The sequence below is a fragment of the Synchytrium microbalum genome (genome assembly GCF_006535985.1).
Source record: "Synchytrium microbalum strain JEL517 chromosome Unknown SmJEL517_scf0041, whole genome shotgun sequence".
NCBI lineage: Eukaryota > Fungi > Chytridiomycota > Chytridiomycetes > Synchytriales > Synchytriaceae > Synchytrium > Synchytrium microbalum.
The window spans coordinates 104,535-130,962 of NW_022158390.1; the positions used below are offsets into that span (position 1 = coordinate 104,535).

A 26,428-nucleotide genomic window follows, 5' to 3' on the forward strand; every position below is an offset into this window, starting at 1 on the left:
AGTTGGTGGACACCAGCTTGTGCCATCATTGGGCACATTACCGAGACCTATTACTGTCACTCCACCCGTATTGTACTCTTCGCTTGTGCCAAATGCTCCATCTTCATTGGTAAGTCATTCTATTGCAAGATTTTCATCCCTTGTACCACACACATTGTGCTCACAAAAGGTACTCTCTATAGACATTGCAGCCTGCTGCTGCTGCATCGCAACCGTCCCCTACATCGGTACAAGAGGCAGTGTCCTCCATATTCGGGATGACAGCTCCTGTTGCAAGCCCATCATCATCATCATCTGCACCTCCAACACACGATACAGCCGTTGCAGCAACGCCGGGAAGTTCTTATAATGAACTGAATGTAAGTCTACATCTTTTCCTTTTTATGTTTTCCACATCCAAAAGAAAACAAGAGTGCTAATTATCAACCACTTCTAGCTTCTGGCCATACGATTATTTGGCAACGACCCGGAAATGGACGAACTATTGGCCAGAGTCATGATGGCTGCTAGGCCACCGCCAAGTGTAGCAGCTCCTAATGCTCCTGTTGTGGCCGAGGACGCTCCAGGTCCTGCGATGATGGACGACGATGCACCGCGTAAAATTGCTGGTATGCCAAGAAGGATGAGAGCCAGGAGGACTGGCACGTAAATTATGGCTGTAGTGTGTAAAAAAAGCCAAATCAAATTTTTTGTACAATTTTTTGTTGAATGCCTCTCGTTGTAATAAAAAAAAGGTCCAGAAAAGTTGCGTCGCGTACTTTAGTGTTGATGAGTATTTTCTTTACAAACCGGCATACATGGTAAGATTTGGCCTCTTTCCGTTGCTCAACTGTTTGGACAAACAACCAAGTTTCGTCAACACAGCAACAACTCCTCATTTTGCCAGCTTTTGACACCTGACACGAAGAAGGATGAGGCGCCATATACTCCAAGTAGTTCTACCACTACTCATAACCCAAGCAGCCTGCCAAACATTCGATCCAACTCAGTTACCGCCAGTTGGAACTTTCTACGCACCTCCTTGTCCAGGAGGGCGCTGCTTACCAGGTCCATACCCCACTATGGATAAAGTACCAGATGGCGTACCTTTATGGACAAATTCAGTGAATCTGACTGCTGTAAGTACACCTTTGAAATGGAAGTCAACACTGCCATCAACATTTTTGGGGACGGTCATATGTTTGCTGAGTTGGGAAATGGATAGATCCAGATAGATCTTGCCAATTAAATGAATGTTTTGTGCATGAAAATGATGAAAGTCGAGTTAAAAGCTAGTTTGAGTCCCGATCTTTGGTTGTTTCTACGACAACAGAAAGCCACTTTTTTAAACTTTACGATAAACACAGTCTAAAGATGCCTCGTATCGTGAAGCAATCACAAAACATTCATTCCCAAAGCACGTAACTAACTTTCTCCCTTGTTTTTCTTAAGGTGCCAACATGGCCTCCACGACCAAGCTCGATGGAATTTGGTATACTATGCAATCCTGGAGATTCGATGAACGCTTCGCTAGGTGCTTCAGGAATGTGTGACTACACTTGTGGAAACAAGTGCTGGAGAGACGAAGTCACCATGTAAATACTCTGTTAAATAGGCGACAATTAGTATTGTGAGACTGAAGCTTTTCTTGCCAAATGTACAGGTGTCCTGGACAAGGTCAATGGGGAGTTACATATGATGATGGTCCATCGTAAGTTCCGTTCTATGGCATTGCTTTTTGCTTCGTCTCGATGTTGAAACCCACTCACGGTTGCTTTCCGTTGACAAACAGAGATTACACTCCTGCATTATTGGATCATCTGTTGGCTATTAACACGAAAGTGGGTTGCTTTGGTCACTTTCGTCTTTTGTTTGGGCAAATATGGCTTCATAATCTCTGACACTTGTCTTGTGTGTTTTAAAGGTAACATTCTTTGTAATTGGAAGTCGGATAATGGAGCGGCCTGACGTATTACATCGTGCATATGCAGAGGGACATCAAATTTGGTATGTTGCAAGCAAACCTGTTTTGTTAAGCCCATGAAAAAAACCCCCCACGGCGTACTGACCGACCCTGCATCGTTTCTAGTTTGCATACTTGGAGCCATGCTTCTAACACTGCCTTGACAAACGAACAAATTATTGCTGAAACGTATTGGACTGCTCGAGCTGTCTATCAGGTACGTTGCTGGAAACACTTCACACCTTGTACCAGGTTTTAACGTAAACAGTGACCTTCATCGCAGGTTATTGGAGTAGTTCCCACTTGCATGAGATGGCCATATGGAGACTCAGATGACCGTACACGATTCGTACTACGAGCTCTTGGTCTGAAAGGTGTGTTTTACAGAGTGCAACCAGGACTTTGACCAGGTCTTTGACTTTTATTCTTCTTCGTCAAATAGTTGTAACTTGGAACCACGATACAGTTGACTGGTCAATCACAGATCCCGCAGTTGAAGCACAAACTGTTACGGGCAACTTTACGAATTGGATTAATGCGTAAGACATTTGTGCTTCTTGTGCTGTTTCGATCCTATGCTTACGCGATTTATTTGTTACTAGCGCTGGTCCAGCAGGAGGCAATTCTAAAACAGGCTTCATTTCATTGGGTACGTGTCTTGCATCTTACCTCAACAACCCACAGCTAACTTTTCTGCATAACAGAGCACGATCTATTCAACGCCTCAGCATCAGCCGCACCACTAGCCCTCACTCTCCTCCAGAAAGCCAACTATACAATCAAACGAGTCGGTGATTGTAACAATTGGCCATCACTGTATATCGACACTAGCAAACCTATAAATACCGGACTCAATCCTGCATTGATTGGAGCTCCTGTTGCCAATGCTACATCGTCGACTGCTAAACCAACAGGGACTGCGACCGGTACTGCTGTGATTCGGCCTTCGGCTATAGCTAATGTGACTGGGGCGTCAAGTAATGGAAGTGGATGTAGCAAAATCGGTGTTGAGCTGGTTGGGCTTGTGGTGTTGTCGGTCACGGTGTTGATCAACGCGTTAATTTAAAAATTGGATGCCTGATGCGAGTAGAGAGTAGTTAAGAACGAGTGTTCGTATAGTAATTTAAGAAAAAAATGTGTGTTGGAAAAATAGAATCATCGACAAGCATAAGATCAGTGTAGCTTTTTGTTGCATCATCAACCAACTTCAGTTCAGTCTTCTGCATCATCAAAGCGCATCGAAACAACCAAACACAAGTCTGTTTTCAAGAGTCAATATGCAATCATGTTACTAGCGAGGCTACCAAACTAATTATCACGATAAAACTACTACATTCATTCAGCAAACTATAGTTAATAACAGCAAGTATCAGGGCCGAGCCTTCAACGAATCACACATCCCATCCGAGACTTCAACGCCCATCTTCTTCAATCTCGGGATATGATACATGGTAACCGTTTCAAAGAAATCAGAAAAGCTAATCAAATCAGTTGTCGACCTCGGTGTCCACATTTTGGTAGAGAGAGCCAATAGCCTAGGAAACACCTTGCCAAATACATCCTTTCTGGTAGCGAATTCAGTCCACATGCATGCTTCAGAGCCCAATATAAGTGCTTCTTCTTCGGCGGAGAGACCACGGGGTACTGGATCAAACGAGTATACTTTCTCTAGGTTGATGCTATCAGCAATGGAGGGCTGATGAGTCCTAGTTCCTTTGTGGATTTGATGTACCTGGAGGGTTTATTGGTCACTTACTATTTTATGCCCCAATCATAATAGCAGTGCGACACAGGTGACGTTATTGATTGATGACCGAGTCGAACTGCATCAATTGCACCACTCCAATCCTACAAAGAAGAGTGTTAAAACTCGACAATGGATACACAACAGCGCAAACTTACTCTCCAACTTTGCACGACAGCACCTTCAGGCAATCCTCCTTCATGAATCTCATCCTGTCGCAAAGGCAAAAACAGCGTGTCATTTATTTTAATACTGTTGAAGAACACATGTGAGAACTTACCCAACCAATAACAACCTTCCCCTTCTTCCTCAAAATACTAGCAACCCTTTTGACAAACCAGCCTTGTAATTCTTCACAATTGGCCAAATCATTGTCCACGATTCTCTTTTGGCATCGAGGGCACCCGTCCCATCGTGTTTTTGGACATTCATCACCACCAATGTGTACGTATTTTGACGGAAAGAGTTCCGCGACTTCGGATAAGACACTTTCAAGGAAGGTAAAGACGTTTTCGTTTCCGGCACTGGCAGTTAGAAAATTCGTGTGAAATGAGGGGCGACAAGAAAGCACGACGGTGTAGTACTTGGAATACTTACCAAAACACATCCTCGTATATACCCCACCGATTAGCTACTTTATATGGGCCTAACCAAAGAGGAGCAAGACTGAATACACAATCACAATGTCAAAGGTGCCTGTTTGACAAACTTACCACCAGTACATCCCAAATCAGGATAGCTGATAAAGGTGTTAATGTAATTTAGTAAGCGAAAAAAGTACAGAAACTGGCTTTATAGGGCTCCCTCACCTAGCAAGAGCAGCTGTACAATGTCCTGGCAATTCGATCTCGGGTATAACCTCAATATGAAGGTTCTGAGCCAATGCCAAAACCTCACGAACTTGATCGTGCGTGTAGTAACCTCCATATTTATTGCCTGGATTTTCAGCATCATCTCTCCAAGCGCCTATTTCTGTCAGGTTTGGATATGATAGAGACTCGAGTCTCCAACCTTGGTCGTCAATCAGATGCCAGTGGAATCGGTTGATCTTGTGGTAGGCTAGTACTTCCAAAAATCTATAGTTTGATGTATATTAGAAAGAGAGCATGTGCGGATGTGAGAATCCGATTACATTCGTGTTATGGTGTTTTTGTTGACAAGACGAAATAGATGGTTTGTTACCTCTTGATGAAGTCAATTTCCATAAAGTGACGACTGCAATCCAAATGACAGCCTCTCCATTCCACCTTTGGGAAGTCCATGATAGTGACTCGAGGAATAGTTGCAGCAGTTGACAACATCTGATCCAGAGTGGTACACCCGTAGAATACACCAGCAGCTCCACATGCTACTATAGTTATGGTATTGGCATCGACGACACTCAGCTCATAGGCCTCATCGTCCTTTGGGTTGTTGTGAGCTGTGTTGTGGTTGTCACGATTGGAGGGTGGCAGTAGTAGAATCAAATGGATTCCATGAGGCAGGACTTGAGAATTAATGTCGGTAAAATTACTGGTACGAGATGATTTTATCTTGTCTGATTCTCCAGCAGCGTAGTGGACAGAGTTGGAGCAGTTCAATGTGCGTGATAATCTCGCAGCACAGGAGGCCAAATCGTGGCTATGATGGTAGATAACGGTGTTTGATGATAAGCTAAAGCCAGAGAATCCATTTCCGTCATCATAGTCGCCGTGTAGTTTGGTCGAAGCTGGAATTGGGATGATGTGTAACGGATTTTCAGAGGCTGGAGCATGCAACGGAACCATGCTGCCGACCTAAGGGTAGACTACTTGTGAGAATGTGTTCGATGCTACCTCCTTCTCTCTCCTAGGTTGTGTGGCAAACTCATGTTTCCCAACTGCAACATAGCAACAAACTCGTGAATTCAACAATCTAGACCAACATCCACCTAAAACTGCTTGGGCACTAAACAGTGGACATCCAACGCGTCATTTCAATTTTCATAGAACGATGTGGGCCGCTAAATGACTGGTATCTACCTCGAGACTAAGCTTCTCTCACAAATCACGTTCGTAACAACAGTCAGAACCAACGTCAATTGCTACGGACGCCAGACTGCTGGCACCTGCGCCTGATCGAATAGACTAACTGACAACGTTTTGTCTGTCCGAACTAGTTTGATGGGCAACAGATCATATCCTACAACACAAGACCCAACAAATTGCACACACTGCTCATCGGGGAGCTTCGCCGAGTGAAATCCTAATTCGGGATGGAATTTTATGAATGTTTACCCCGACTTTCAATTATGCAACCTAAAACAAAAGCAGACCAAAAACAGATACAACCAAAAACATGACCACCCCCTCCTCATTTCAACCGGGCTTGGGACCGGCTCTGGCTGCATTCAAAGTATAACACCGAGGTGCAGACAGCTTACGACTATTTCTGGTGGTAGCTTGGGTACGACGACTACTAGCAGATTATATATTTACCGACTCTCTTGCATGAAGCCCATCGACGACTATGCAATGAATATGCCCGACCGATCGCAACCAGGAGTAATAGGATAGAACCACCACCTGACCGATTGAACGTTATCGAAGCCATTACGTATGTCGTCCGGATCACAGATGGACGTCAACGAGCTCTCGAATTCCATGTCGCTATCACGCAAACATATTGTAGTGTTGGATCTATCATCTACCGTTTCGTCTTCATCATCTGTGCCTCCAGCTGCACCATCATCTCAGCAGTCACCCGTGGCGTCATCGTCGTCGGTCAAAGTCTCATCTTGAATGAAAGCAAAGGCTTCTGCGATCAACATATGTTGCTGCACTTGTGGTGGCTGTAAGAAGTCTATCCCAGTCGAAAGCAGTCAATCTGAATCTCAATATGCAATACTCGTATCATGAATGAAGCAAACGCTACTACGGAAAAGCCAAAATGGTATAGGTGCAAGTCTGTCATCAATCGCTCCAATACATCATCACCATCAATGAAAACTGTATTCTGTGGTATGTTTGGCAACGAGATTTGTATTGAGTGTGGTCAACCTCATCATGGCTGCTCTTGACAACACTCCAAGAACGGTGGATCTCAGAATGATGATACTGAATCTGAAGTTTGACTCCTTTGCTTCCTGTGCGTCCGCTTCATTTGACTCAGTCTTTTGGTGTTCTCATTAGAAAGCTGAAACATTTGACGGAAGCATTGGTGGCCAACAATAATGAAGTATAAACCCTTCTCAACTTCCAAAGGCAAGAAATCCCGCTGCAAATATGTCAATGAATATCAAAGGCCTTGTGTAAATGTAAAGCTCACAAATAATGCAATACTCTGTAAAAAACCTCTTTGTAAGTGCAAAGCTCACAACTTAAAGCTCAAATTCTATTAAATAATATTTTAATGTGCAAAGATGTAGACTATTACTACTGGGTAAATTCATAAAAACAAAAATATACGATACAGCATTAACAAGCTATTCGTCAGATGGTATCTTCATATATCTCATTATCCCCTTCCATTCACATTAGTCCAAAGTTTGATTATGCTTCCTAACAATATTTAAAATCTCCCGTCTCTCACGCAACCATTCACTAAACGTTATGCGTGGTCGAGTCAACGGGTTTATAGCAACAGACAATCGTTCTTGTGATCTAAAATGTTCTTCAAAAGAACTAGCCATATCGATCGGTGGTGCTTTTCCAGGTTGTGGTGTATCACCTCTACTGCCATTATTGTTGTTTCCTGTTATATTCCAGTATCCGGCACTCGTCATGGCAGATCCTGTATGGTCCTCATCTTCTTCTTCTAGGTCGTCATCGTCCTCCTCATCGTCATGGTCGAAGAGGGCTGAGGGTCGTGTTTGTGTAGCCAAGGTACGGTCAACTTGAGTAGCTTCTTCTAATAGATAGTCTGCAAAGCATAGCAGGAAAAAGTATCGTACTAGATCTGTTGGAAGGAGAACCCAGAGATGTGTAAGCAAAAAAAAGCCATAAGACACATTCTGCAACTGCAACTCACAGTTCAATCCAACATCTCTCAACTGAGCATATTTTGGAGACTTGGGATCAAGGGCTTCAACTCTCAACTTGTAATCCAAAATCGCAACCCTCAGATTCTGTATATGATCACAGGCATCAAGTGCCTTATCCGTCAACCTCTTACTCAATTTCCCATAAGCCAAAACTCCAATAAGTTGCAGCACCATCTTATACTCTCCATTTTGATATCTCTTCATAGATGGCGACAATCCACCAGCACTCGTGTCAGACTTATCAATCGATTCAGACATCATGTCAGCTTCATCAATATAAGAGGCATTCAGCAGTACTTTATCGTTGCCCACAATCATTTCCATGAGACATGCGATCACGGTACCGGTTGTGGTACGTCCTCGACCCATTTGACAGTTGAACATGGCATCAGTGTTGCCTTGGACACCCATCAGCCGTTCAACCATTTCGTCAAATACGTTTGGAATGGGTGCTTGTTCATCTGTTATCGGTATACGAAGGTAGTTGACATGGAATCCTTCGTTTTCTATGCTCTTGAAAACTTCCATGGGTGTTTGGATGTCTTGTTCCTTGACTGTTTCCCAAACAGGCTAAAATGGTGAAGGAGTTAAGCTTTGAATAGCCCTTGCTAAAAACGTAGGAGATTCCGTCTTCAGCTTACCACAATGGAGTAAGTTTTAGCATCTCCTTCCTCTTCATGCAATAGAAGACGTCCTCCATATCGCCTGGAATCAGCGATGGCATCCAACTTCATTTGATGTTCCATTCTTTCAACTCGAAGTCGCGATATGCCAGTTGCTTCCAAATTCTGAACGATTAAATATTATAAGACTCAGTACGGGGCTCAGAAATTGAGGTGCCTCGTCAAGCTCAAAGAAGTATAGCGCAAAGGTCGTGCAATGTACCTTGAGAGGCTCCTGAAACAATCTCAAAACATATGGCCGACCTATGCATGTGAAGGGTGAGGGGAAAAAGACGAAGTACTCAATCGACAGATGTTCAAGTTACCATTCACACTATCAGCAACAATGCGTTAGCATTGAAACAACGATCCCAAACCAACGAGATGACACTCACTATAAAACAGGTTCCTCCCTCAGACAGGTCCACAACAGGTATCTCGAACCACCAGGTCCAGCATCGATACGACTCAGCACTCGTCTAATAGCATCTTTGGTAGGCATAGCAACACCATACACGAACGGTCCTTCACCAGCCTTGTCCAACATGGGCGCATTCAATGCTGTTATAGATGATCCCATCATAGCAGAAGCATGGAATGATGATGCGATGGGTGTAGTGGCAGGATTTGGCGACCCGATAACAGAGTTGCCAAATGTTGCGAGGGATTTGACTGTTGATAGGGATATGCAACGGAAGTTGGGAGAACCTGTTTAAAAAATTCATTGCGACTGTTAGTTCTCTCTGTTTTGTGCCTTCACAGAAGCACGACGTACCTTCAATTCTCTCAGACAAGGACAGCTTCTGACATCCAGGGAACATATCATGTTTCAATATAGTCTGCTGAGCCAACACTTGTCCATTTCGTGAATTAACCACTTTCAGGACTTCATTTGTCAGCGCCACTCCGTCACCTACAAAAATTCGCAATGTGAGCAAAAAAGCCCTTCATTCGATGCAGAAATGGTCTTTCTTAATCTACCAGGCGCCAACTTTTCAACAGGCACAAGAGCTTGAATATCAGCATTCTCAAAATCTTCTCGTATAGTTGCAAATTCAGGATGTCGATCCATCCATAACTTGAATGATTCATTCCTTTGAGTAACGTGATCGAGACGATTTTGATCCAGGTAGCATTGAAATAGAATCAAAATGAAACTGTCATCAAGAAAGAAGGGCGAAGAGGAAGTGAGCAGAAAAAGCTCAACATGCAATGCAAATGGTTTTTTGATACCACGGCTACCAACGATTTGATTAAACGAACTTACTATCTCTTCAGATTCAACAACCCACGGCGAACCGCCCTCTTTTTCAAATCCTTATCAGACTCATTCTCAGCTTGTAAACGACACTGTTCAATCGAATCACGAATATTCATGAATTGTCCACAATCATCAATGACGGAATCCACCATGTTTTTACATTCCAGACCATTACGAATGACCCGTAAAAGCGAGTGTATGATTTGGTAATTGATTCGTGGTTTGGCATTTGGTGGCATGGCGTCGTAATGAGACGGTTTGGTATTGTTCAGCCAGTGCATTACCAAGGATGCCACCGCTAAGAAATGTTTATAAAGCTGCGTGAGAAGAATGTAGAAGAAGCGGAGATCAATCGAAAACCTGATGCAAGTGTTTTCACCAAAACAGTACGTGCTTTTTACCTGTTCCGACTGTCGAGCGACCTTGTCCAATTTGACAGTTGCTGAAAAAGCCGAAGAAGTTCAGCGAACCAATCGATTGGCATCATCAACAACAAACACCCTACAAACAACTCACACAACAATAGCGCTAGTCCTAGTAGCCCTCCTAGTCAATAACTGCAACAGCGTATCCAAATCAGACTCATCGGGAGCAGTCTCAGCAGTCATAGGCACCCGATTGTATTCAAGGGGATGACCCTCATGTTTCAATTCATCAATGACTTCTCGTAATGTTTGTACGTGTTCGGCAGTACAGTCTTCCCATACAGGGACAACTTGTGCATCCGGTGTTTCAGCATGTAGGAGAATCCGATTATCGTAATTGTCGAGTTCTTGAAGGACGTCTTGTTTAAGTCGAACTTCCATTAGTTCGAGACGTTCTCCGGTTATGCCAGAGTATGAACGAATGTTTCGGAGTGTGAGGTAGCGATCTCGTAAGACGTATGGGATACCACTGAGATTCAAGGGAAAAAATGAGACAACATCCAACTGGGCTGCTTGTTTCAAGCAAGTGCAACGTCAGGACATACTTGCAATACACCAAAGGTTCCTGAAATGAGGTATCGGCGTTAAAGTTCACACATGATATCATTATCGCAAGAAAAAACATCAATGGAGCCTGAGCCTCATACCTCTCGAAGATTCAACCATATCACAGCAGTCAGTGATGGATCAGTCTGCTTCAAATTGGCCATGACATTCTCCATTCCATGAACAGTAGGTTGGGCAACTCCATATATATTTTGTGTGGCGATCCTCCTGTGGGTTGAGTAAACGTCAACACAGAAAAAGACAGCTTCGCTCCATATAAATTTGATTTCGATCCAATAAATTACCTGAAGTTGGCAGCTCCTTCAATAACATTCGTAGACGAACTTGAAGATGACCAAAAGTCCATTTTGAGAATTGTGTTGGGTACCAATACTGTTCCTTGTCGTGACTAGTTGAGGAAACCAGCGAAGATTAGCATTCTACAGAGTTTGGACTTTTGTCGTGCTATTGACCAAAGCAAGACTTCCTCGGACGCGTTGCATAATAAAGAAGTGGACAACACACGTACACACCTTGATGACATACTTCTCCGCTTCATTCTCTTGCGTACGTTCACCACCTTGATGAGTGGAAGTACGCAACAGCTTTGAAGAAGGAGTGACAGATTCAGACAAGACACCCAAATCTTCGACGGGTCTAAACAAATACAGTCTGGGTCCTTTACGTCTCATGCCTTCAAGCATTCTGAAGATCTCTGTCAAACCAAAAACGAGAATCAGAATTTCCTCGATGATGGTTTTCTTGTTCGCCACATCAAACTGCTATTTCATACCAGGTCGAGCTCCAAGCCAAATACTAAACGGTGTTTGGAATCCATCGCTCGAGTTTTCATTCACATATGAGGCAAATGCCAATAAGAAAAAGTATCGTTCCAAACAACCTAATGCTTTCTCCAACATGACGGGATCACCGGTACTGGCATATGCAACACGATGCATCAATATCACTTCCCGTAAATTAATCATGACATCGCCTATTTCATCAGTTCAATAAGTGCATGTGTAGACACATCAAAGATTATATATCTGCACTCCGCCAACTCGTTTTTTTTCCTCAAGGAGGGTTTAATCAACGATACTCACATTGGTTAACAACTTCATCCAACACTCTTTTCGTTCTCGCGCCTTGTTGCAACACACTAGCTAACTGTAACACGACTTGATAGTTCCCCAGCACAGCATTCTTCAGGTCGTCAATGACTGCTGGCCTAGCAAGGACTCGATCGACAGTGGATCTCATACCAATCTTGCCCTCAAGACCTAAAAACAAGGAAAATCCGAATTGATTAGAGCAGTTTTGTCACCATTTGTGAAGGAGAAAACGACTCGAGGAAGTTGTTTTATCTCACCCCTTTCGAGAATATACATCAACTTGAGTACAGCACGAGTCTTTTGGAAATCATCATTGTCAACCAACAGGTCCGATGATCCATCAGATCCTCCTTTGAGAGTCACACCACCAATGGGAACCGGATCTTCTTTGCCTTCTGCTAGATGCTGTCCTCTCCGAACTAGTGTAGCCATGACCATTGCGAATGTTGCTGAAGCCGAAAAAAGTAAGCAACCTCTACAAGTTGAATAGGGAAACCACAGCAATCGATCAACCAAACTTACTTCTACCGACACCCATCCCGCAATTAAAGACAAGAGCTTCAGAAGTCTTGCTATTCTTGATAGCATTGACATATTCATCCAAGTATCGATCTTCAGGTGCTTGTTCGGGACTGACTGGTATACGAATATACTGCACACGATATCCATATTCACAAAAGGAATTAAACACTTCTCGTGGCGTTTGCACTATATCTGCTGACATCCATGATGGGACTACTCGTCCGTTATCTATAGAAAAAAGAAGAATGAGAAAAACATCTTTACGTAAAAAATAAAACAGGAAAAAAATATGATTTGTACGATACTGCAATCTTCTAAACTTATCAGCTCATGAAGCTTACCTAGTTCATCATGAACAAGAATCATCTGATTGTACTTTGTAGCTTCCCGAATGACATCCTCTTTCAATCGTACTTCCATTTGTTCTAGTCTCGATATACTGATTCCTTGATACGACTTGATATTTTGTAACGGCGACTCTTCTTCTCTGAGCACGAATGGCTTGCGAGCGATATATCTAATTGCGACAGTGTTAGCAATATAACAGTGATGAGGGACAGGTCATTAGAGATCAATTTCGAAGTGTGGTCTTGCATCGATCTTTTTGCTTTCGCATTGCTTACACAAGAGGCTCTTCTCTAGCCGAAAACCATATAGCAGAAGCAGTTGGATCACCGGTAGGATGACAGTTCAGGAGTGTCAAGACGGTCGATACACCTGACACGGTAGGTTGAGCGACTCCGTATATATTGAGATCAGTGAATCTGAAATTGGGAGCTCCTTGTAAGTAGAACTCGAGTTGAGTGTTTAAAGCTAAAAAAAGAAAATGAGTGAGTGATGCTATACAGGTTGGTTGACGTGTCCCTTTTCCCCAACTGCCGAAGATGCTAACTGTTTACCAGTATCAAAATGATCCGATTTCAGAATAAGTTGACGTCCAAGGACAGACCCAGTTCTATTCTTTGTCACAGTACTAGTAGATAGGACCAAAAGATAAGAATCTTAAAGTTTGGTCCAACAGATCCAACACAATAAAAGACACACACCTGATCGAAGACAAAAGTTCTCTAGTATTCTTGACAACAGCATGTTTCGCTAATTGTCGTGGTGATATGACATTCCTAGTCTCGAAAACCGAACTGGGCCGACTAGACGATGTTGTTAATGCTTGTATTCTATCTGAAGATGCCGAGCCTGGAGTTGGTGATCCATTGGCCTAGATTGGATATTTAGCGTGAATGAAAATGATTCCTTGTGTGAGTTTATATTTTCAATGTGCCTCATCATGTCCACATCCAAAACCAAACTTCAAGCGATCAAAATCAAATCAAACGTACAGAGTACATGGCACTCGATGCAATTAGGGACTTCCTTGGAGGTGACTGGGATCCCTCTCGAGACATCGCAGCAGATAACGGCAACATCACAAAAAGCTGCTTGTGAACGGTGTGATTGAACGTGTTCAGACTTCAGTGCGATGCTCCGATAACGCCGTTCCGAAATGATCCATGTGGGATCCATGCTTCTTTTATATATGTTTGAGATTCATAATAAAACTAGAGAAAAATACAGAATGACTTATGCAGCAACAGGATCTTCAGGTGTCTGATCAACTTTCGAAGCTAACGTAAAGATTCGTATGTTACTTTGTATCCTTTTTTTGGATCGACCAAAGATCACAATACCTTTTGCTGGAATACGTATCCTTGGCTGTGTATCAGGCACATCTGGTAATGCCAGGTCGATAGGCTCCACTGGAACTGAAGGAAGCTGTACTTGCTGCTGTTCCACCATAGCGTCCAATTCAGCTTCTATCTGAGCATCATCTTGCTCAGTGAGCTTGGAGCCAAGTATCTCTTCCACTTCCTATGTAAGGTATGGACGATGACTGTGTGTCTTGGTTGAAGTAATTACAGCACATGCACATACATTCTGGTAGGCAATAGCATCAGCGGTGTCATCCATGAGTTTCTGTACAGCTTCTACAGACAATTCCTTGTGTATTTCTTTGAGGACTTGGTTGCCTTGTTCCAGTCCTTTAATCACGTCTTGCTCCACCAGAGCGTATTCGATCGAGTTTGTCTAATAGACAGATATGAGAGGCGGCGAATGCAACACGAGTCACACGAATGCAAGCAAAGTACCAATTGTTCTAGATTGAGTAGCTGGTTGTCAGTCTGATCGAGCAGTTGCAGTTGATACTTTTTCTTTTTCAGAGCAATGAGGGCTCTTCTCTTGTCTCCATTCTTGAGATGTTCTTTGGCCACTTGGACTTCTCGATCGACTACTGCTTGTATCTAATAAGATTGGATGGTTAGTGAATAAACACTACAAATCGTCAACATTCTCAAATGATACTCGTTTCTTACCTTTTTCTGGTATTGTTTCAACTTGTCCCGCTGCACTTTGAGGTCGAGGACAGCTCTATCCTTGTCTGTTATCTTCCTCCCTTGTGGGGCTGCTGGTTTATTGAATACATTGCCCATCGTCAACTTTTGTTTGGTGAACGAGTGCTAAATCGATGGGACTAAGGGCAAGTTGAGCGAATGTAATATTAAATAAATTACGGTAAGATGTTATCGACGCGTAAAGCACGTAGACTGTACCTGGTAGCTGCTCGCTTCTCTCAAACTCCTTCCACTCTCAACAAGGACAATTCTCAAATAAACTTCATTTAGAGAGCAAGGAGAGCCAGCTCAAATAATAGTAAGCTATCAGCATGTTCTTGGGGTTCTTTTTAATATCTTCGCCTTACTTAACAGCTCGACCCTTTCACTTAAACAGATTCAAAACATTGTCGACCAACCAAAACAACGGGGGCAAAACGTCTATATATCAAGTAGACAAACAGACATGGATGGCATGGATGTAGATGGAGCCGACCAGAAACCTGCTGATGCTGGTACGTCCTCCCATTCATCTTATAAGCGCAGCCTCGACATTAAAACTGGCAAATTCCCAAAATCATTCGACGACAACTCATTCCTACAATCTCTAACCAATCTCGTTTTATTCCCTTACATCAAGACACTGGAAATGTAAAATATGTCGATCAATCACCACATCCATACGCAAACCCAAAACCCCCCGTCCCACAACCTCACGAAATCATCATCCCAAGTTACGCTGCCTGGTTCAAATTCAACGACATTCACACAACCGAAGTCAATGGCGTCCCCGAATTCTTCAACAATAGAAACAAGTCAAAGACCCCTCAGATATATAAAGACTATCGAGACTTTATGATAAACACCTATCGACTAAATCCAAACGAATATCTCAGTCTCACCGCCTGCAGACGGAATCTCTCTGGTGATGTATGTGCCATCGTAAGGGTACATGCATTCTTGGAACAATGGGGCCTCATCAATTACCAGGTCGACCCAGACTCGAGACCGTCCCATTTGGCTCCTGCCTTTACTGGCCATTTTAGAGTTACTGCTGATACTCCAAGAGGCCTTGTGCCATTCCAACCTGCCGCTCCCATGCCTCGTCCCGTCGGTAATAATAGTAGTATCATCAATAGTAGTAATAGCATGGCAGGCGTGACATCAACAAGCAGCAATATAACAGGAGATGTTAAGCCATTAGATGCAGGACTGAGTACCTCTCGTAATATATACGATAACGCTGGTACGTCGTCATCGTCACCAGCGATCACACCAACAACAGCAACTACAACCAACGCCGCAAAACGAGTCAAAACTGAAGATGCATCCGATGAACGACCAGATATCAAAAGAGTCAAAGTCAATTGCTCAACATGTGGTGTCGAATGCTCTAGACAACGATTCCACTGTGTCCGAAACCCAACTCTAGATATTTGTCCCAATTGCTATACAGAAGGTCGCTTCCCATCCGCATTCTACGCTGCAGACTTTGTACGCCTGGAAGATAAGCCAAGTGACAAAACAACCGCCGCAAAAGCCGAATCATGGACTGATAAAGAATCTCTGCTGTTGCTAGAAGGTGTTGAAATGCATGATGATTGGAATAAAATTGCCATGCATGTAGGAAGTAAATCACCTGAACAATGTCTAGCACATTTCTTGGCTTTGCCTATTGATGAACCTTATTTGGGATTATCGGAGGCTGGACTAGTATTAGGTGGACCTGATGTGAAATATGGTGGTATGGCTGGTGTAGTGAGTCAAGCTGATAATCCTGTATTGACGTTGGCCACCTTTGTATCTTCACTCGTCAGTCCATCTGTTGCTAAAGCTGTTGCTGATGCTGCGGTCAAGAAACTAGATGCTAAACGTGGTATTAATAATACAGATGATCATGATGTTGCAATGAATGGAACTAGTAGCAACCCCAAACTCGAGAATGGAACAACAGCCACATCATCAACCAATGACCTATCCAGTGTAGCAGCAACAGCAATAGGTGCTGCCGCCGCTAAATCATATTCTCTATCAAACCACGAAGAACGAGAAGCAGCCCGTCTCGTGTTTGAATTAACATCCCTACAAATGAAGAAGATGAAGCTCAAACTCGAAGTATTTGAAAAGATGGAAGAGGCACTAGAAACTGAACGACGAGATCTAGAACGAGAACGACAAAAATTGTTTGCTGAACGACAAGCATTTAAGAAACAACAACAGCAAGCTGCCATGAATAATAACGGTCATAATATGGGAGGTCATACATCATCGTCATCATCATTATTAGGTAATACCACACCACAAATGATGTCTGCACATCCTGGGATGCAAGCTCTACCTAGTATGTCTGCAATGGGATTACCTGCTGGTAGTAATGCTGTAGATTATAATAGTGTTGTTGGAGGAGGTGGTGTCGGTGGTGGTTATCCAATGGTAGGAGGTGTTGGTGGTACTCAACAGCAAGGTCCTGCACCTGTTTCGATGGTTACGATGGATGCTGATGAGTTTAATGCTTCTCATGGGACTGGCATGGATGCTTATTTCAAGTGAGTTGGCTGGCGAGTATGTGTTAAATTTAAATTGATATTGTTTTGCATCTGTGATTTCATGATGGCTGTACGCCCGAGAAGACCTTTTGTCCTCACTGACGCCTGTGCTCTCTTTTTAGTCTGCAATAAAGCTGTAGTTAGCCAAAAGAAACAAAAATATTATATGGGAAGAAGGTGCTTTCAAAGGGACTTCTTTTTGATTCGCTTTGATGTATAGTTTTGGAGAATTTGTAACACCATTTTAAAAAGAAAAGGAGACCGAATATTTGCAAAATGATGACTTTGTCCATCCTTTTGCATGTTGAGGTTGAGTGACGAGGACAAAACGAGATCTATCGAAACTGGAACCAATTCACATAACCATTAATGCGAAATGTTTCCTTTGTTTATGATACAGCTTCATTCCTAATATTTACACTCGAATCCTCTCTCCATTCACTCTTCAGCGGCTTTTACTCTTATACATCCAGGAAATCAGCAGCCATGAGCAATTCAAGAGCCAAATCATTCTCCATTGGGAATGGTGGGATATCCGATGTAGCATTCGAGTACTTCACTTTATAATACAGGTATTTGCATACTTTTTCGACGATGATAGCCCTAGCGTGAATTGAGAGAAGGGATCAGTGTGTATACTGTTGGCTTGTTTTGATGCATGGTTTGAAAGACATGACAGTAGAGATCCAAAATATTGCAAGATGAAAATGAATAATAACTATGCGATAGGATTTGGATCTTAAGGAGGTCGAGTACGTACTTCATGTCTCGAAGCCTGATTTCATTTTGAATGGATTCCGTGAATTGGCCTAACGTACATTCGAAAGAGGTTAATAAGAGAGTCGACACTTAATAAATTCAATGAAAATCACAGGGAATTATGACGCTCTTCCTCCAACACCATCAATGTCACAAATAACGTGCCTGGACTTGACAACATGTTTTTCAGCGTTCCAGAAGCCATGGCGCATTTACGATCAATAACAAACTCGAAGCCATCTGAGCTGATTAGTTTGACTGTATCTGTCATGGTTTGTGCTTGGGATTGGGGAGCGTGAGGACTGAACGTGTTGAAGTTTTTGAAGCTACAAAAGCTGAAGCTAAAGGAAGTTGGATGAAAACGAACAATAGCTTCAGTCTCAGCTTAAAATTTACGCGTCGTTGACAGAGCTCGGTTATATCGCAAAACTCCAAACTCTGAATACGCAATAGGTCAATAGATTGTGTATTGAAGAGCAAGGATCCGAGGTTTCAAGCTCAGTACGTTGAAGGGGTATAAATAGATCTTCATGGCATATGTCATGCATTTTATATTGGTGACGTGATCCAAGGAATGACTATACTTGGAACCGTTGTCCTAGATGAATGCGTTGATGTCAAAGGAATGCTTGAGTGGTCGTTTACAGAGGTAACAGATGTCAGGAAAGCTGAAGATCAAACTTCCAAACTGAGGGCACTCACCGATGCAGAGGAATATCAAGAAACAATAGCACTGCGTCTCCAATCCAAAGATCAAACTTCCAAAAACCCTTGCACAACACTACCTTTTGTTTCTATATGAAATAACACAAAGATACTCGCCATGACATAAATACACAAATTTCAAGCCAAGGAAAATGATTTTTATTTGTGATTGATCTAGTGAGAAAAAAAATTCTTCTAATATGCAGGGACAGGGTCGTCGAGTAATAGTCTAGTTGTCACCAGCTTGGTGCAAGTAAGCGATGACATCTAATTCGTACAAGTTGAAATCAGAATCTCATTGACTCGTTGTTCACTTTCATGGTAAAGTAGAGGAAATAAGACTCACCAGCACGTTCTTGAGGCTTCTTGAAACCAGGGAAGATCATCTTGGTTCCAGGAACGAACTAGTGCGTAAAAGAGAAAATTGAGAAATTGATTTCAACAATGAGTGTTTAATCTCATTTTTTACCTTCTTTGGGTTCTCTGTTGACGTGGCATGAACGAAAAACACCGTAAGTACCTGTTGACAATGAAATCATAACCTCCATTTTTCAACAACAACCACACGTACCGAGGTAAATAAACATCTGTTGATCATCCCAAACAACCTTCTTCTTTTCCATGGCAGCAGAATACGAGAAGCCAGCAGTGGTTCCTGAAGTTCTGCCAAACAGACCGGCAAGGTTTGGGCCTACTTTATGTGGGGCGCCCTACAATTAACGAGGTTTTGGTGATTCAGATTCTTGTAGGGGTGGTGATGTGTGGGTGTGTGTGTGTTTTCCGACAATGCCCGTCCCAGCATACGAAAGCGAGCTAGTCTTGAGTCATCATGCAATATAGCGACTCCAATTCTTCCTCTGAATGGCGATTTACCTTTTCAACGACATGACATTGCGCACATCGAGTCTTGAATAGTTTGGCACCGTTGACTGGATCACCTATAAATTTTTTTGTGCGTTGATGTCAATATTGAGTTCCCAGATGTTCCATCACTGCGAGGGAGAACAAGAGAGCAGCAGGTTCTATACGTGTATATCGTACCTGCTGGAATATCGGCCATTTTGTTTAAATTAGATTAGATTTCAACGAGGAAATATCTACGTGGTAAAAAAATTGAGTTTAAAATTTTTGAAAGTTGGCAAACGGAAACGAAATCTGGATGGATTAGGCCGTTACGTCTCCTTCTACTATATACATGGCTACCATGGCACTCACCTTTTTTGATTTTTAGTCTATGGGTATGAGTGTGAAACAAGATTGATGCAAAAGAGCAGTGTGCGAATTCTGCCGGATTTTTGAGCGAGAAAAACACGGATCGAGATTGAGCTTCAGGACGCGTCATGAGACTGTCAATGTTACTGTTTTACTGTTTTATAAAAGCTGCTTTTATTTATATACTATTTTCATGCAAATATTCGTGAAGGAAGCCAAAAAAGGGAAATTACCAAACTATAATGCTAATGCTGTTGTTCAGTGCTGACTCCATTGAATCTTATTGATATCAATGCCTTCTTGCACCTATATTAGAAGCAGAAATTGCACGTATGAGTATCTTGTGCCACATTCATACCGCAAGAAACAAAAGAAAAGGCAACGACAGTCACCACATGCAACAAAGCTTACCATTTCCCAAAGTGGCGACAACTCTCTCAATCGATCAACGTGCTGCACAACACGTTGCACAGCATAATCCACTTCCCTCTCAGTAGTAAACCTCCCCATCCCAAACCGTATCGACGAATGCGCCATATCATCAGCAGCTCCCAACGCCCGCAACACGTAACTAGGCTCCAACGATGCAGAAGTACATGCACTGCCCGACGACAATGCGATCTCCTTCAACGCCATCAACAAGGACTCGCCTTCCACATATGCGAACGATAGATTCACACATCCTGGATAGGATGCATCCGGATCACCATTTCGCACTACGTGTTCAACTCGAGATGTTATTCCAGAGATGAGACGGGTAGAGAGTTTTTGGATTCGGGAGGAATCATATGCCATTTCTTGTTTTGCGATGCGGCAGGCTTCGCCGAGACCTACTACGAGTGGGGCTGGTACTGTTCCTGAGCGGAGACCACGTTCTTGGCCACCGCCGGATTGGAGTGGTTCGAGACGGACACGTGGGCGACGACGTACGTAGAGTGCGCCGATGCCTTTCGGACCGTAGAGCTTGTGGCCAGAGATGGAGAGGAGGTCAATGTTCATGCTGTTTACGTCGATGGGGATTTTGCCTACTGCTTGGGCTGCGTCGGTCTAGTAGATGGTGTGGTTAATGATGTGGGCGATGAGTTTGAAGAATGTTTTTGGTAAGGTATAAAAAAAGGTGGTGGAGGGCTAGACGAATTATTCTCGACATTACGATCGAGACATCACGACAGCAAATTTGACACTGCGACTCATAAAACATCCCAAAACTTACATGAAAGTAAATCTTTCTGGATCGACACATGGCACCAATCTCCTTGAGTGGTTGAATCACACCAATCTCATTGTTGACTGCCATGATAGATACCAATGATGTGTCAGACCGAATAGCATCTTCCAGAACCTGCATATGCACGCATTGGGTATGTATATTAGTGAGACCCTGCAACAGCAGCAAAAAGGCAAAAGGGAAAATGCCCAATGATAATATACCTTCATATCAACAAGTCCATTCTTCTTGACAGGTAAATACGTGACATCAAATCCTTCTTCTTGTAGCACACGACAAGAATCCAATACACATTTATGTTCAGTCTGTGTAGTTATAATATGTTTCTTCTTTCCCTTGTAGAAGCGCCCGACACCCTTGATGGACATGTTGTTGCATTCTGTGGCACCGCTCGTAAAGACTATTTCTTTTGGATCTGCGCCGATGAGATCTGCTACGTGCTATAGTGGGGATGGCGAAAAAAGTGGTGAGTAGGACGAGACAAATATGTGTTGTGCATGTCTTGAGCGAGCTTTGAATGTAGTTCAGCTTTAGATCACACACTAAAGCATTGTATCGTCCTTCCGATCATCAAACAAAAAAAGAAGAACACAAAGTGATGATAGACATACCGATCTTGCTTGCTCGACGGCAGCTTCTGACTCCCAGCCATACTGATGAGTTCTCGAATGAGGGTTTCCGTACTGCTGAGTAAGATATGGCAGCATTGCGTCTAGGACTCTTGGGTCCATTGGAGTGGTAGCTTGCATGTCGAGATAGATGGGACGACCAGATTCATTTGTGATTACTGTTTCAGTCAGTTCCGTAGCTAGTATAGAGTAAGAGAAGGTAAGTAAGCATGGTTCATCTAATCTGTATCATATATGTTGCATACGAGGAGCAGGAGCATTTGGTATAATTGTAGCAAGAGATGGTTTTGTTGGATGGACATATGCTCGAGTTTGTATATGCTGGCGTATAATGGATCTGTATATCAGTGGAGTGGCTCGCTGGCCTAGTGTCCTAAGTATCGCCTTCATCGTCTGACGTTCTTGAAGACGTTTTGTCAAATGTCAGGCTTGAAATCAAATCATTGGACAAACTTCCGAATATGCAACGCACCATCATCAGCTATAGGAAGAGAGATACTTCGTGTTTTCTTGAGTTTGTATCGCGTATCCAAGTGTAGATCAGATAGTAATGGGTGTTGGATCCCATGCATTACGTTAATGCAAGCTGCAAACCACGAAAAACAAGGATCGAAGACAGAAAGCGCACTCTTCCAGGTTCTCCAACGCGTTTTCGTAGTGACCTTGTAGGTTGGACTTGTTGCTTTCCTTCGTCTGTCTCATAATCTCAAGCCAACAGACCAACAGACACATTTGCGACAAGACGCAAACTTTCAGAAGATCACAGTGGAATAGGCCATCACTCAATGTAAACACACAATTCTGATATTAAAATGGAGCAATTTCATTGAACATCCTAGTCACCTAGTCGAGATAACCGGGCAATACTGAATTTTCAACAATGGGTGATGTACAGTCGATTACCGTACACTGGTTGTATATACCTGATTTGGTAACCCAATATCCGCAATATGCGTGGAAGATTCTACCTGTTTTTACTACTTGTATAGGGAATCTTGTATATGGACCGTGGGATAGCACCATGAAAATATGGAATATCGTTGATGGTTCCGTGATGCACACTCTCACAGGTCATACCAGTTTGGTCACTTCAATATCTGTAATGGAGAATGGTAATTTTTATTTGGATGATCTGATAGTACCATCGAAATATGGAATCCTGTTGATGGGTCCGTGATAAAAACTCTCGATGTCATACGATGAGTGTTCATTCATTAGCTGTAATGGAGAATGGTAATATTGTATCTGGATCAGATGATCACACCATCACATTATTGAGTGATAGTTTGCAATATTTAATATGATGGCAACACAATAGCATCGGATACATTGGAATTGACAAATAGCGTTTGATTCATCTCTTCAAATACTAATACTTTGAAAGATTTCATTACCCAACATAGTAGTAGCCAAGGTTTTATCAGATAGACGTGGGTTTTCAGGGTCGAGCTGTACCAAATCGTTCACCTCTTCGATAATTGCCTGTACTTCTGGATCTGATCTGACGAAGTTCATTGTAGACAAAGTCTGCATCAGCATCCACATGTCACAGCCATAGGTGTAAGACATTTCATGCTTGCCGAGCTTTTCTTGTGGCACATATCCGTTGTTAAATCCAGGTGCCAGCGGCCCAGCCTGTCCACAATGTTCCAAATCAATCAATAGAAACCTGTTCTCCACCTGTATCATATTGTCCAAGCGAATGTCACGATGAACAATGCCAACAGCATGAAGAGCCTTATTGCAAATGCGTCTGAATTAATCACTATACTGAATTCAAATTGCAACCCATTCCTACCTCCAAAGCTTTCAAAATACACTTGAAAAGCTTGCGGCCAGTATCCACATCTTCAATGTTACCAATATTGGTGCCAATAGGACTCAGACGGAATTCGATTGAGCCCGGCAACCTTTTGGGTTGCCCGATACGGTGGATTAAAAAGGGAGATCCGACAGAATGAGCTAAGAGTAAATCCTGTCGGAGTGGTGATTAGTTCTAGTTGTCGCGTGAATTAAAATAAGTATCTTACCTCTATGGTAGAGTTGTCCCAAGGAAAACGAATCGTCTTGTCCATAAAGGTATTGTGAAAGACAAGAGTCTAATTCGGGTTGGATTAGCACTTGCTAGCCCAGCCGAATTTTATTCTTTATAACTCACTATCTTGCCTCCGCCACGTTCGTACTCTTTAGCTAGAGACCACTTTGGGCTGAATCCAACAGTCTCGTTGAGTGCGAGCAAACCCCGAATTATACGAAACATATTGATTACTGCCGCTAAAGCCTCCAAGCGACCCGATGCTGTCACCAACCTAAAATCGTGTAATAATCTATATCTGACTCCATTTGCGTTGATACTGAATAATCTTAAGTGGGAAAAATAGATTAGCTAATGATTAAGCCAAGAAAGCGTCCTTCGACCGAACCTCAATCTTTCAAAATCAGCTGCGTAAGCAAAGTATGATTTGACATTTCCATAAAAGATGGTACCGAGCGGTTCGTTCAGCTTATTCAAGTCCCATTCTGCCTTAGCAATATCCTTGTTGGCCTTCTCTTCACCAACGACCATAAGAAGTTGCTGATAGTATAATAAGAAATCTGGTCTGAAAGTACTAGTGCTTTGCAGAGGTTTGACATTGCGACCAGAATCTACAGACATTCCGACAAGTTTGGCAAATGTGTCCAAGGGAATATCTACTATAGAATCCCATAGTTTAATACCTAATGGAAGGACATGTGAATGGTCCAAGTCTCAATGTTCCCACAAAGTGCTGTACCTGCATTCTCGCCGCTTCCAACCGATTTGCCTCTCAAGACTTGGTCTACGATACTAGCTACCGACAATAAATCATCATCAGAGTTTGTAGGGATCTGGACAAACTGATGGTTGAGTTTATCCACTTGACCTTGTGTCAAGTATTTGAAAATGGGAAGGAGTAATGGCAGTGGAGCACGAAGTTTGCTTTGCATATGTTGCTCAATAACATGAATAGGAAGGTCACCAGAATCCAGCTGTATAGGCTGAAGAAGATCATCCACAATTGTATTCCACGCGACCGAATCTAGATAAGAAGGTTCACCAAACATGCGATGAAGTGGGAATGGATGACCTTGCATACCTGGTCTATCTATATCGATGGACATTCTAGTAGTAGAAGATGGAGCTGGCCTGACAATTTTCAAAGGTGCCATGTCAGATGTTCGAATTCCAGCTAATGACAGGCCTGGTCTCAAAGGAATAGTAGTATCATCATGCTTATACACTTCCAATTCAGCAGGGACAGCTCCATTCACTTTATCCTTGAATGTGTCCTTAACCAGACATTCCATTAGATCATAAACAGTCTCGGTTGAAAGCAACTTGACTCGTGCTGCAGACATTCTTTGTACTTCATTAACGACATCGTTGGCACCTCTTTCGTATAGCTTGACCCATACCGCTACAGTGCTCATGACATGCTTTTGTATTATGCTTTTATGATGCTGCTATGATGCTATGTTGCTTTTACAGGCAAAAGCAGGTTTTCATGATTTTTACGACAAGCAGGGTGGTTGTTATGGGTTGTTATGGTGATCGCACCCAATAGAAGTATCCTCGAAGTGTCAGTCACGTAGCTACCATAGATCTAGATGTAAGCAATGTCTCGCAACTTTTAATTTTTCGCAACATTTCGCAACATTCAACGCGATCTCGATCTTTATTTGTTGAATTAGGTGAACTTTCTAATCTATGGAGACTGCCTATTCAAAGCTTGTTGAAAGCGGAAATAGTGCTCGATACCTTCAACATCACTGGAATCAGTCAAAAACGAAATTGACACATGACAGTCGCAAAGAACAAACCTCGCCAACTTGTTGCTGAGCTACTGTAAATCCTGCAATATCTGGTTGAAATTTTCATCTTTAATTGCTCTTTCTACTCCACTACTTTACTCAAAATCATCCAGCTGGGCCATTCTTTGAAGGACTTGCTTAATGTTTTCGTCTTTATAGTTTTGTGTTGGCATTCATTCTCCACTTGGTCCGCCTTGTAGTGTGATGGTTGTAAAACGTCGGTCCTTACACACATGTCTTCGGTAGGTTGCATTGTGAAGATGCAGAGGGGGTACGTGTGTTTATTGTTCTACACTTTTACTTTGCTACGGATGGCTATGTACTAACAATACACATTCTCCCACTATATTAGACCACGAAATGCCAATCAAGAGGCATATTGGTGGGAAGCAGAGAGAATGAATGCATGAGCTGTGTTCACGATAATACTCTGCGTATAGAAAAGGCACGTATGTGGCATAACAACGGACGCTTATTTTGCTAATGTCATTTTGCTAATAAAATTTGTATCACTATCATCGCCCTCAAATCCATATATTGACGTTCGCGAACTAGTAATGGACAAAAGTTGGAACAAGGTGAAAGACGTTGTGAAGATGATACACGTTACAAGATGTAATGATTTTACGTGGGCGAGGAATACGAATACATCCATGACAGCTCGAAATACATTAAATTGTCAGAAATCTGTAGGAGAGACGTGATGAACTAATAGTTCAGGATTATTTTGCTTTGAGCTCTTGCATCAACGCAGCTGAGGGAGTAAAGAGAAGTAGGCTCTATTCAGATCGGTACGTTTCAAAGATTGGATGCATCCTTCTGCCTAGTATTCGCCTCCGTTTCCAGGAAGCTCAATCTCACTTGAATACAATAGTTGTAGGACGCAAAACGACGTTCTTAAGGCATCGGAATCGGCT

The 26,428-nt window shown here is 42.7% G+C and overlaps 8 protein-coding genes across 8 annotated transcripts; 2 read left to right on the forward strand and 6 right to left on the reverse strand.

Annotated features, from left to right (window-relative positions):
* Window positions 1-911: 911 nt before the first annotated feature.
* Window positions 912-3,008, forward strand: SmJEL517_g05060 (uncharacterized protein; the record flags this gene model as incomplete). The annotated part of the gene is made up of 10 exons (XM_031170988.1): window positions 912-1,118; window positions 1,432-1,574; window positions 1,643-1,690; window positions 1,772-1,820; window positions 1,904-1,986; window positions 2,069-2,159; window positions 2,226-2,316; window positions 2,385-2,481; window positions 2,545-2,591; window positions 2,647-3,008. The coding sequence occupies 10 exons, from the start codon at window positions 912-914 to the stop codon at window positions 3,006-3,008; spliced, it is 1,218 nt and encodes a 405-aa protein (XP_031023063.1).
* Window positions 3,009-3,311: 303 nt separating this feature from the next.
* Window positions 3,312-5,452, reverse strand: SmJEL517_g05061 (beta-N-acetylhexosaminidase; the record flags this gene model as incomplete). Its single annotated transcript, XM_031170989.1, has 8 exons — window positions 3,312-3,621; window positions 3,699-3,790; window positions 3,845-3,898; window positions 3,967-4,210; window positions 4,284-4,332; window positions 4,400-4,425; window positions 4,496-4,762; window positions 4,869-5,452. The coding sequence occupies 8 exons, from the start codon at window positions 5,450-5,452 to the stop codon at window positions 3,312-3,314; spliced, it is 1,626 nt and encodes a 541-aa protein (XP_031023064.1).
* A 1,727-nt stretch (window positions 5,453-7,179) lies between these two features.
* Window positions 7,180-13,617, reverse strand: SmJEL517_g05062 (uncharacterized protein; the record flags this gene model as incomplete). Its single annotated transcript, XM_031170990.1, has 24 exons — window positions 7,180-7,601; window positions 7,674-8,256; window positions 8,328-8,474; window positions 8,572-8,612; window positions 8,675-8,682; window positions 8,744-9,056; window positions 9,124-9,261; window positions 9,330-9,505; window positions 9,616-9,907; window positions 10,011-10,051; window positions 10,126-10,503; window positions 10,580-10,599; window positions 10,682-10,808; window positions 10,886-10,989; window positions 11,114-11,295; window positions 11,374-11,574; window positions 11,684-11,860; window positions 11,950-12,141; window positions 12,215-12,442; window positions 12,556-12,731; window positions 12,838-13,027; window positions 13,114-13,187; window positions 13,261-13,430; window positions 13,552-13,617. The coding sequence occupies 24 exons, from the start codon at window positions 13,615-13,617 to the stop codon at window positions 7,180-7,182; spliced, it is 4,446 nt and encodes a 1,481-aa protein (XP_031023061.1).
* Window positions 13,618-13,792: 175 nt separating this feature from the next.
* On the reverse strand, window positions 13,793-14,700 carry SmJEL517_g05063 (uncharacterized protein; the record flags this gene model as incomplete). Its single annotated transcript, XM_031170991.1, has 5 exons — window positions 13,793-13,836; window positions 13,900-14,080; window positions 14,144-14,296; window positions 14,359-14,511; window positions 14,584-14,700. The coding sequence occupies 5 exons, from the start codon at window positions 14,698-14,700 to the stop codon at window positions 13,793-13,795; spliced, it is 648 nt and encodes a 215-aa protein (XP_031023062.1).
* A 367-nt stretch (window positions 14,701-15,067) lies between these two features.
* SmJEL517_g05064 (uncharacterized protein) lies at window positions 15,068-17,151 on the forward strand (the record flags this gene model as incomplete). Its single annotated transcript, XM_031170992.1, has 2 exons — window positions 15,068-15,116; window positions 15,242-17,151. The coding sequence occupies 2 exons, from the start codon at window positions 15,068-15,070 to the stop codon at window positions 17,149-17,151; spliced, it is 1,959 nt and encodes a 652-aa protein (XP_031023037.1).
* Window positions 17,152-17,608: 457 nt separating this feature from the next.
* SmJEL517_g05065 (uncharacterized protein) lies at window positions 17,609-18,177 on the reverse strand (the record flags this gene model as incomplete). The annotated part of the gene is made up of 3 exons (XM_031170993.1): window positions 17,609-17,750; window positions 17,908-17,956; window positions 18,033-18,177. The coding sequence occupies 3 exons, from the start codon at window positions 18,175-18,177 to the stop codon at window positions 17,609-17,611; spliced, it is 336 nt and encodes a 111-aa protein (XP_031023038.1).
* Window positions 18,178-18,840: 663 nt separating this feature from the next.
* SmJEL517_g05066 (uncharacterized protein) lies at window positions 18,841-19,671 on the reverse strand (the record flags this gene model as incomplete). Its single annotated transcript, XM_031170994.1, has 6 exons — window positions 18,841-18,878; window positions 18,958-19,015; window positions 19,081-19,094; window positions 19,183-19,321; window positions 19,485-19,549; window positions 19,653-19,671. The coding sequence occupies 6 exons, from the start codon at window positions 19,669-19,671 to the stop codon at window positions 18,841-18,843; spliced, it is 333 nt and encodes a 110-aa protein (XP_031023059.1).
* A 410-nt stretch (window positions 19,672-20,081) lies between these two features.
* NFS1 (cysteine desulfurase) lies at window positions 20,082-22,070 on the reverse strand (the record flags this gene model as incomplete). The annotated part of the gene is made up of 6 exons (XM_031170995.1): window positions 20,082-20,129; window positions 20,235-20,870; window positions 21,037-21,165; window positions 21,255-21,491; window positions 21,663-21,859; window positions 21,926-22,070. 6 exons carry the CDS (start codon window positions 22,068-22,070, stop codon window positions 20,082-20,084), a joined length of 1,392 nt encoding a protein of 463 aa, XP_031023060.1.
* Between the last annotated feature and the right edge of the window lie 4,358 nt (window positions 22,071-26,428).